Source organism: Micromys minutus, assembly GCF_963924665.1.
Source record: "Micromys minutus genome assembly, chromosome: 8".
Classification (NCBI taxonomy): Eukaryota; Metazoa; Chordata; class Mammalia; order Rodentia; family Muridae; genus Micromys; species Micromys minutus.
The window spans coordinates 73,156,811-73,168,476 of NC_137977.1; the positions used below are offsets into that span (position 1 = coordinate 73,156,811).

General features: G+C 37.8%; 1 protein-coding gene across 1 annotated transcript in view; it reads right to left on the reverse strand.

The window, feature by feature from the left end:
* DOK6 (docking protein 6) overlaps positions 1–6,061 on the reverse strand; it is a gene marked incomplete at its 3' end in the record, with an annotated part of 474,920 nt that extends 468,859 nt beyond the window's left edge. The window contains exon 1 of the mRNA XM_080919798.1: positions 5,909–6,061. Within this exon, the coding sequence (XP_080775924.1) occupies positions 5,909–5,974 (66 nt within the window). The 5' untranslated portion in view covers positions 5,975–6,061. The remainder of the gene's footprint in view (positions 1–5,908) is intronic.
* Positions 6,062–11,666: the final 5,605 nt, after the last annotated feature.

Here is an 11,666-nt window from a genome sequence, read left to right on the forward strand (position 1 = left end):
AAGAATTAGATAGAATATATATATGGACTTCCTTTAATTTGAAATTTAGAAAAAATTATTTGCATATATATATATATATATATATATATATATATATATATATATATATACACAAGCACAAATGTAATTGACACAGTGTACATACTATTATATATTTTATAATAGTTAACATATTTGTGTATTGTGTGTATATATATATATGGAAACAACTGCAACAAATATCATAAATAATTGGAAATTTGAAAACATTCTAAATCTGTATTTAATAAGAAAGAATTAGTTATAAATAAACATGAGTATCATGGATCCATTTCTGAAGCAGTGTTTAAGACACTCAATATTATGAACACATATTTAAATGTAAAAAATAACATTTATATATCTTAAACACACTGATTATTCACACCTAAAATGATATTTTTGAAAGTTCATTCTTTTTAAGTTTCTGATAGTCAAGGTCATTTTCTGTAGATTACATCTTAAATTTATCTGTTGCATCTAATTCTTAGCACATTGATAAAAGTATGGTATACAAAATACAACCTCAGTTTAAAAGGAAGCTTTAGTGATTCAAAAGAGATTTACTAAATATTTCTCCAATACACAAAACTCTGACTAATATGTTTTTCTGTTTGATGAGTAGGTACCTATAAGAGGGCTAGCCTTCACACCTGTCTCTCATGAACAATTATACGCTTCCATCTTGTAACAGAAGAAAAGAGAGAGCCTCAGGCTTGAAGAATGTAAATCAAGATCTATTTAAGACAAAAATCTGTGTCTCAAGGCTTTAATTGAAGAAAGTGAAATGCCAGAAGGTAGATGAATTCAGTTTGTTGTTGTAAAACTATAGACTGTGCAAAAAATACAAACACTGTGCCTACACTCAGTGTAATAAACCAGCATGTACTAAAGATTTTAAGTGTGCTTTCTCTCATTATGTTTTCCCCAAGAACCAGCTTGGTAAGTGACTCTAGTAGAGACAATGTGCTGAATAATACAAAAGGATTTATTATAAATAGTGCTGGCTTACTACAACATAGACATGCAATACACACAGACAAATACACAAATCAGTATATGCCATTTGAAGAACTGTATGGATTGAATAAACCCTTGATTATTTGTTTATTGTGTATAGTTATACACACACACCAAAATATATCAAAGCACATTTTTTGTACTTTCATGTACAAATGGGAATCATTAACTGGGCTTTGAATGATGCATAGAAATCTAGTTCTAAATAAAGTACTGCATGCTCGTATATAATGTACTTAAGGATAATTACTTATATGAATATGCTTTATATTTTTTATAAAATGCTGGAACATAAAGTGTTTCATAGTTGATATTTACATAAAGGTAAGATGATCCCAAATTTAACCTGATCATTCATTTATGACTTATATACAACTTTAAGTCTATTTTAAGTACAGGGTGTAGGGCTGTATGTATGTTACCACTTACATGGCTGGTGCCTTGTCTTAATCTTAGTAGGGTTTCTATTCCTGCACAAAACAGCATGACAAAGAAGCATGCTAAGGAGGAAAGGGTTTATTCAGCTTACAATTTCCACATTGCTGTTCACAAAAGGATGTCAGGACTGGAACTCAAGCAGGTTAGGAAGCAGGAGCTGATGAAGAGGCCATGGAGGGATGGTACTTACTGGCTTGCTTCCCTTGGCTTGTTCAGCCTGCTTTCTTATAGAACCCAGGTCTACCAGTCCAGAAATGGCATCACTCACAATGGGCTGGGCCTTTCTGCCTTGATCACTAGTTGAGAAAATGCCTTACAGCTGTATCTCATAGAGGCATTTCCTCAACTCAGGCTCCTTTCTCTGTGATAACCCCAGCTTGTGTCAAGTTAACACACAAAACCAGCCAGTACATTCGTGTTCAGAGGAAAACATAGTATTCACTAGTTATGAAGTTAACAGACTGTTGTGAGCCTTCTTTTGTATACTGGAAATTGAACCTGGGTTTTATAGAAGATCAATTAAACACTGCACATTCTTTCCAGTCCCTATATACACAATATTGACAAATACTCTAGAGCAAGTTTATATAGCACTTTTAGAATGTCTGCTTTTTGAAGAATAATAATCACATAAAATAATATAGAATTTTTCAATTGTAGCTATGCCCTTAGCACTTAAAAGTTTTGTATTTTGCATAATTTTTGTTTTATGGTAGTTTTTGATTAGGGATCCTCTATGTGATTTAAATTTTGGACAAACATAGTGTGATGTCTAAGTCTAGAATTAGTCAAATCAGCAGTTTTAACTGTGTTCAGTCAAGTTCATGGCAAATGATATCATTCCATATTGGTAAACTTATTTTGATAGATGAGTCAATAATCAAGATATCTAGTCACTAATAATTTTAGTGACTAGTTTCTTAGTTTATCCCTAATCAAGAATAAACTGAATATTTTGTAATATATTCCTTGATAATCTGTCAGAGTTGAGAAGAAAATGGGCAGACAAGGCTTAGAAATAGGTACCACTCATTAGCATGGTTTTATCTTTATTATTGATTTCCAGCAATCTATCTTACGAATTACAATTGATCACAATTGTCCAATAGAAAAGTAAACAGAGGAATGAGATTGTTCAAGGATATGAAAGAGTTGTCAAAGATCACACTCACACACAAATTTTCATAAAAACACTGAGATGTTTGTACAAAATTTAAATAAAGTACTATAATTTACATTATGTCTAAATTCACATTTATAATTTTTACCCATAAAAGTCAGTGTTTTAACAAACTTTTTATAAGAAGGTTGGGAAATTCTCATATTTATTTCTCAAAATAATGTTCACTTTTTAATGTAATTCAGCAAAATTCTAGTTTGATATCACTGAACCCTGGACCCTAAGCTTTTCATAGTAATTACTAGCACTCTGGAGGTAGAGGATGGGGTATCAGAATTTCAAGATCCTCCTCAGTTATAATGCTAGCTTGAGGCATTCACAAAATAAAAATGGTAATGATTGATAATAATAATAATAATAATAATAATAATAATAAATTTTTCTAAGTGGGGAAAAAAATCGCTGATGAATCAAGACAAATCTCAAAGCTTAAAAACGATTGTGCAAATAGACTATCTACTAAAAAACATGGGGAAAGCCATTCTGCAACTATAACCTAGAACCAACATACCCAGAGAGCAAAAAAAAATAAAATAAAATAAAAAGACCAAAAAACCCCCCAAAACAATCAAACAAACAAACAAACAAAAACCTTAGTCTTTCCCTCATCCTAGTGCTAAGCCCTCATTTAGAGGGAGAACGGGGTATTATAAAATATTTCATTTAAAAAATGTGTTCTTATACCACAAGTATGCAGTATGCAACTGGCATTCAGCAGTTTTCAAAGGGATTTTTATAGAATTTCACATGGCTTGCTTAGAAGATTGGGTAGTTTTGAGATCATATATTAGAAAATATACTTACCATTAATTGTGAAAATACATATGAATGACTATCTAATTTTTATTTCTAAGATCTTTGGCATGATGGCATGTTTAAATTCTTAATTGTATGCACTGTTTTAGTTACTTAGGGTTTTACTTTTATGGGACCTAGTTATAAACTGTCACTGAACTAACAATATCAAGCCTTGCCACTTCAATTTATTGTTTAGAATGTAAGACTATCCTGACAGACCATAAATATATATTATGACGTTTCTTTAATACATTGTTTTCTAAAGTGGTTAAGAATATTTAAAGGGTTTCAAACATTAGACATTAAAGTTCATATTCTCCACACAGAGAAGGAGAAAATAAAAATAGTTTTAATGTTTTCTTAAAAAGCTGTGTACTTAAAAAAAAAAGTTTATTTTTAAATAGTTGGTTTAGAAAAAAATTCTTTGCTCTAAAATATACATGAGCACAAGTTTTGATGGAATGGTGTTCGAAAGAGACATTTCAGAGGCTTTTAGGAAATAGTTTCCCTGAAAAGAGGTGGTGGTCTTTCCAAAGACTTTATTGTGTAACTAGGCTACATATCCAGATTTATAGTATGGAATGCTAGATATCATAAATGGGGGAAGATATAAACCCTGGAAACTCTTCTGTGGAGGAGAATTTTTAATTATCAGCTCCATTTTTCTTGACTGAGAGAAGAAACAAATTTTACTGAGATGGGAAAGGGGTCTTAATTCTTCCAAAAAAAAAAAAAAAAAAAAAAAAGACTAGGGAAAACGTGAATTTAACAGGAATGAAGAGATAGGTAGGTGATAAAAACCATGTCAGACCAGAGGGAGTCAAATGCTACATAGAGAAGACTCCAGTCTGTCCAGTCCATTAGGACTTCTATCTAGCCTTTTTTGGCTGACAGCTGTGGGATTCACAGACAGGATCTCTGTAAAGGGCAACTGGTTCCTTGGATAACTGCATGTTTTTACAGGGTCATTTCCTATCTCTGGGGGTGAAAGAATGAAGACATGATCTTCTATCCAAGAAAAGTCTTTCAAACCTTGTCCCTTCCTCCCTTGAGCAGGTGGGGAGCTGAAGTGGGGGATGGGAACGAAGGATGTTAACTTTGTTGTACTAGCTGGCTTTTCATTTCTTGCTTGTTAAGCATCCTGAATTTAGTAATCTGCTTAAGTTTGAGAAGGAGTCCCTGTGTCCTTTGGTCCTGTCTGCTTTCAGTGAGAATGCCAGCAGAGGCAGCATAAGAGGCAGTTTACCTCCAGCTAAAGGTTCATAGACCGTTTCAGAATTCTAGGATGATCTCTCCTTTCTCTAACTGCTCTATAACTTCTTTTCAAGACCCAAAGGCACATAGCTATTATGTGCAATTTTAAGATCCCCCTTTCTATGCATAAATTTACTACCACCATCCTCCCCTTCATTCCTTTCCTTTCTACAAGTTGCAGAATACACTCATCCAGTAGAGAAATCTGGGAACTTTCCACCTCCAAGCCAGGATTCTAGAAAGTCTGAAGGTAGGAACTTGTAAACTCACAAAGGCATAGACAATAAGCAAATCTGCACTCTCATGTACATTGAGTTGAATTTTCCTTTCCTCTTGTGGCCAGGTGAACCTGGGCTTGCCACTGTGTTCAGTTGTGGATTTGGGGATGCCTCCCAAAATATATATATAGGTCTTTTCAGGACAGTTCCTTTAATATACTGATCGGATCATCAAAGAAGTTTTGTCTTTCACCTCCTGGCATAGGTCTATACTGTTATCTCTCAAGTCAGACAAATATCTCACAAGAAGAAAGTAAGATTCCATAAACTTTGCTTCTACTGACTTTTCTGCAAAGGTGGGCGAGCAAGTACACAGCACACACTTGCCTACACACTGGACAAATACTCATGTCCGGGAAAAAAGCGGGCGAGGCAGCCAAACTGTGGCCAACTATTAAGGGTATGTTAGAGTCCCTGCTGTAGCCAAAAAGGAATGCACTGCGCTGATGAGGCATCAAAGGAAAATTTCGAAACAGGCTTGGAGAAAGAAGACCAGAAAATGGTGAATTTGAACATACAGAGAAATACACCTTTTACACCTGCTGTCTGCACAAGGCGGTTCTCCCCAGAGTCACACACTTTTGAGAGAAATTGTTGTAGGTTGCACCGAATGTAATAAATCTCTACGACTCATATATCTTTGGAACTGACAATCCCTGTGTTCTATTGCACTTCTGGCTGTGGTCACCATGAGCCCAGCGCACTTGAGGATAGGGACCTGGGCGCTCTAGAGCCCTTACCTCCGTGTGCAGAGTATCTCAGGCAGGTGCCCAGCGCTGGTCGGGTCAAGCAACAAGCGGACTATCTGGGCAAGGCTGGCTGCCCTAGTACCCGCGCAGGTCACCGCTCCCCACCCCCATCACCAGCAGCCCTCCTGGCAGCGGGAGCGCAGAAAAAGGAGAAAGCCGAGTTAACCACTCACCCCTAGCTTCCTGCTGCGGATTTTCACGTATCCCTGCTTGACTATGTCGTTAAAGTTGGAGGCCATGGCCAGCGCGGTCGGGCTCCTCTGCTGGGCAATCCGCTTCCCGGAGTCGACAACCGCTGTCCGCCTCCTGGTCCTCGCAGGTCTCGCATCCAGCCGGCCGCCGCCAGCAGTCGCGCCGCCACTGAATTCTCCCCAGGCTCCTGCTTGGCGGGGACCTGGGGTCGATAGCTGGGCCGCCACACACGGAGACTGGGGATCCGGGCCCAGAACTGCTCAGCAGCACCAGCACCTCGCGACCAGTCGTCACCTTCGCCCCCGGCCACAAGCGGAGCACCGCGACACCCGCCAACGCCAGCTGTGCCCCCCTCCGCGCCGCCGCCCCCGGCAGCACCCACAGGCTGGCGCCTCACTCAGCGGCGCACAGCTGGCCGGAGCGCACCATCGCGGCTCCCCGGCGCGGAGGAGGGGGAGGGACGGCGGGGCGGGCCGTTGCACCGGATCGACTCCCTCCCCCTTGCCCGCCGGGTGGCAGGGCTGGAGGATGCTGGCAAGATGCACTCCATCACTCTCATCTTGGGCAAGGAGCTCCGCCTGCCACCCGCGCCTAGGATATGGCTCCCACCATAGCCCTGTGCTGGCACCACTCGCCCAGGCGTGGATTCCTAAGGACAAGGCTCCTCATTCCACCTCTGTTAATCTCTTTTTCCCAAACTGGGCAGTGTGGACAGAGCAGTGTGGAAACTTCACAGGTTCACAAAAGGCAAAGAGGAGCGAGACAACTGTTTATTTCAGAGATGGTGTCTATAATACATTTTTAGTTCTAGGCACACGTGGCCTTTCCCGGTCTTTGCCCTGTTGGGAAGTGTACATAGAAGCCCTTCCTGGTGCACACACAAAGAGACCAACCCTGCGCATGTGTCTAATCCTCAGGCTGCTGAAGTCAGAAGGAATCCTGGAGGCAGCAGGTCGCAGATGTCCTCTAAAGAAAAGACTGTGATGCCTGGATTTGATGCAGTTTGTTTAGTTAACTAGAGCCCAATGTGCTTCTCGCATTTCATCTATTCAGGAAATAAAAGGCAGAACGGTGATCTATGAATGTGCTGAAATGTTCAACTTGTAAAAGAAAAAAAATACCACAAAGGAATGAACTTTCTCCTCTTAATTTATGAAAACATACTAAAATATGTAAATGTAAAGACAGAATTTTAAAGTTTCATCATTTTAGGTGGTTCAAAGAAAAGGAGCATTGAACATTGACTGGGAGAAACTTATAGATTTTTAACTATAGTAAAGAATATGTACAGCTTAAGTAGTTACCGAGGTTGATAGTTAAGAAAAAAAATGCAAAGACTTCTTTATTTGTGAGGAATTCATATTTAATGGATCTTCATAAGACAACATTTAATTCTGTTTACTTCACAAGAAGTATTTTTCTAGGTTCTCATTTAAATTGTCCTATTTCTATTTTCATCATAATTACTTAAGAAAGGTACAAAGCTACATTTGAGGGGAGAGAAAATAATGAAAGCCTTAAGAACAAGGTTACATGACCTTCATTCTCAGTCACAGGGGCAGCTTTAAATGGCATGGTGTGGGGGGATGCTGGCCCCACACTTATCAAGAGGTCCCATTTAAATCAGTACCCAAGGGGCATCCTAACATACCTCACAGTATACGTGCAGTGTATTTTATTTATGGGGTGACTCTCCTCCCCTCTATTCGTCTTTTACCCCTCCCAACATGCAAGCAAACTGTAATATAGCAGGGTAAGGGTTGAAAATAACCAGACGAATCTCAATCAGTTGTTACTGTGAAAGAAAGATCAATTCTGGTTTCCCTGCAAAATTCGCCTCTTCTTATTAACCTCTGTGGTTATCTCCTTTAAAATAAGGAGTATTTTCTTCTCCACTCATTTTCACACACTTCATTTTATTTTAAAAAGTGCTGCAGTGAGTGCCTAACCCATTAATAAACGAATTACTTCATGTGATCCTCATTGCAACCACAAATATCAAGTGAAACATACATCCCCCATTTATCAGAAAGAATAATGAGGCTCAGAAGTGCTGTGTAACTAGACAAAAATTTCAAGGTTAGAGTCAACAACAGTAACTTACATGATCATAAACTCTTTCATTTACAAAGCTGTGTATTAATTGCTTTACATATGGTAAAAAAAAAAGTTTTTGAAGGAAGCAGGGGATATAAAGGACACAGGGAAAGCATGGCAGCAGCATTTGAGGACCACAGTTGATCAACACTGTAGCCAGTCACTTAAGAAGGAGAGAAGGATGATGGTACTCAGCCTGCGTCCTTTGTTTTTCTCTGATCTAGGGCTCCAGCCAATATTCCAGGTGTGTTTTTCTATCCCACAGACAGGCTACAAGTTATATCTTCTAGGTTAATACTAAGTTTATTCAAACTGATGGCAAACATTAGCCATCGAAATCTATTTTCATGGAAATCCAAGACTTTGTCTCAACAATCATCTTAAAGCATAATAAAAATCAGTTTACCTCTTCATGTTAAAAGTCCTGGAAAGAACAGGAATCCAAGGCTCTGACCTAAACATAATAAAAGCAATATACAGCAAACCAACAGCCAACATAAAACGTAACGGTGGGAAACTTGAAGCAATCCCACTAAAATCAGGGACTAGACAAGGCTGCCCACACTCCCCCTACCTATTCAACATAGTACTGGAAGTCCTGGCTGGAGCAATTAGACAGAAAAGGAGATCAAGGGAATACAAATCAGAAAGGAAGAGGTAAAAACATCACTCTTTGCAGATGACACGATAGTATACTTAAGTGACCCCAAAAATTCCACCAGAGAACTCCTACAGCTGATAAACAAGTTAAGCAAAGTGGCTGGATACAAAATTAACTCAAACAAATCAGTAGCTTTCCTATATTCAAAGGACAAACATGTGGAGAAAGAAATTAGGGAAAAGACACCCATCCCAATAGTCACAAAAACTATGAAATACCTAGGTGTGACTCTAACTAAGCAAGTGAAGGACCTTTCTGACAAGAACTTCAAACTTCTAAAGAAGGAAATCAAGGAAGATCTCAGAAAATGTAAAGATCTCCCATGCTCATGGATTGGAAGGATCAACATTTTGAAAATGGCCATCCTACCAAAAGCACTCTACCAATTAAATGCAATCCCCATCAAAATTCAAACCCAGTTCTTCACTGAGTTGGAAAAATCAATGTGCAATTTCATCTGGAATAACAAAAGACCTGGAATTGCGAAATCCATCCTCAACAACAAGAAAACATCTGCATCTGCGGGAGTCACTATCCCTGACCTCAAGCTATATTACATGGCAATTGTGCTGAAAACTGCATGGTACTGGTACAGAAATAGGCACATGGATCAATGGAATAGAATAGAAGATCCAGAAATGAGCCCTCACCTATATGGTCACCTGATTTTTGACAAAGGAAATGTAAACATTCAATGGAAAAAGGACAGCCTATTCAACAAATGGTGTTGGTCCAACTGGCACTCAACATGCAGAAGATTGAAATAGACCCTTTCTTATCTCCTTGTACAAAGCTCAAGTGTAAGTGGATCAAAGATATCCACATTAAACCAGATACACTGAAACTATTAGAAGACAAAGTAGGAAAAACCTTAGAACACATAGGCACAGGAGAAATTTTTCTGAACAAAACACCAATGGCTCAAGCTCTAAGGTCAAAGATTAACAAATGGGACTTAATTAGATTGCAGAGTTTCTGTAAGGCTAAGGACATAGTCAAGAAAACAAAATGGCAGCCAACAGAATGGGAAAAGATCTTTACCAACTCCACATCAGATAGAGGCCTAATATACAAGGTATACAAAAAACTCAAAAAGGTAGACACCAGAGAATCAAACAACCCTATTAAAAAATGGGGTACAGAGCTAAGCAAAACGTTCTCAATTGAGGAATATGGAATGACTGAGAAACATCTAAGGAAGTGCTGGATATCCTTAGCCATCAGGAAAATGCAAATCAAAACAACCCTGAGATTCCACCTCACACCAGTCAGATTGGCCAAGATCCAAAACGCAGATGACAGCAGATGCTGGTGAGGTTGTGGAGAAACGGGAACACTTCTCCACTGTTGGTGGGGTTGTAAACTGATACAACCACTCTGGAAATCAGTCTGGCGATTCCTCAGAAAATTGGACATAGTACTACCTGAAGATCCAGCTATTCCACTTCTGGGCATATACCCCAGAGACACTCCAATATAGAACAAAGTTACATGCACCACAATGTTCATAGCTGCTCTATTTATAATAGCCAGAAGCTGGAAAGAACCCAGATGTCCTTCAGTAGATTAATGGATACAAAGATTGTGGTACATTAATACAATGGAGTACTACTCAGCCATCAGAAACAATGACTTAACCAAATTCTTAAGAAAATGGTTGCATCTAAAAATATCATCCTGAGTGAGATAACCCAGTCATAAATGAACAGACATAATATGCAGTCACTGATAGTGGGATGGTAACCCCAGAGGCTGGGACTGCCCCAGAAACAACTCACAGACTGTGTGAAGTTCAAGAAAAAAAGAAAAGAAAACAAAACAAAACAAACAAACAAACAAAAAAGTCATGCTCAATCCTTACACACGAAGAAAACGTTGACTAATTCCGGTTTACGTCCTGTTTTACATGTACTTTTTGCTCATTGTAACTAGTAAGACCTTAATGCAGAGTATCAAACCTTAAAAAAACGTAAAAAAAAAAAAGTCAAGCACTGACACAATTGTATTTGTATACATTTATGCAAAAATATTAATTTTTTCTTTTATCTTTGTTTTTCAAAATAATGTTTAAAAAAAATATTCAGTTTGGGTTAGTTACTGCAGCTCGTAAAAAGTTTTTACTCATCATCTAGAATCACACTGAGCAAGGTGTTTTTATGGCCTTGATTATAATGTGAGCTGATATGTACAATATATTTGTATTTATCTATTACTTATTGGTAGAGGCTAACCTACATGCCACATTTGAATTTGTAAAGGTCAGGGAACAACTTTATAGATTTATTTCTGTCCTCCTTTGATGCAAGATATGAAGATGGAATCAGGTCATGAATTTTGGTGGCAAGTGCCTTTACCCACTGAGCCATCTCATCAGCTCTTGAAATAAGTTTAAATGACTCTTGTACCTCTTCCATTAAAAATCTTCAACATAGTAATTTGTTTGGTCCTTTGTCTATTTTCATATTTCTCCCTTATCTTCTACTTAAAATAGTAGATTGTTTCTTAATGTTCTTCAGTTCATGATTTGTGTGATTTTATTTTTATGGTGCCTCACTTAAGTTTGTATTTTCCATTAGCCAATAATATGACTGAGAATTTAGGTTATAGCCTGTTTTTTTTTTTTTTTTTTTTTTTTTTTTGCAAGAATAATTCATGAGAAATGTGTACATCTTTCTGAATGGAACAAAAGGTCTAGCTGCAGAATAAATAGATCAGAAGGCTAAAATGTCAACCTGATCCATACTTTATAAAATGCATAAAATACAAATTAAAGAAAACAAAAATTGTCAGCATGAAACTATAAACTTCTTCACTAACCTCCCTTTTAGTGATGATGGCATTTAAAGGCATTGTTTTATTAGAGATTCCACAGTTCTAATGATCTACTTTTATTCATCTCTTAGATGTGTAAGTTTTTATTTCTGTACAGAAAATTAAACAGTCAAGCAAAAACACCCTTCCTTGAAAATCTGGGGACTGTG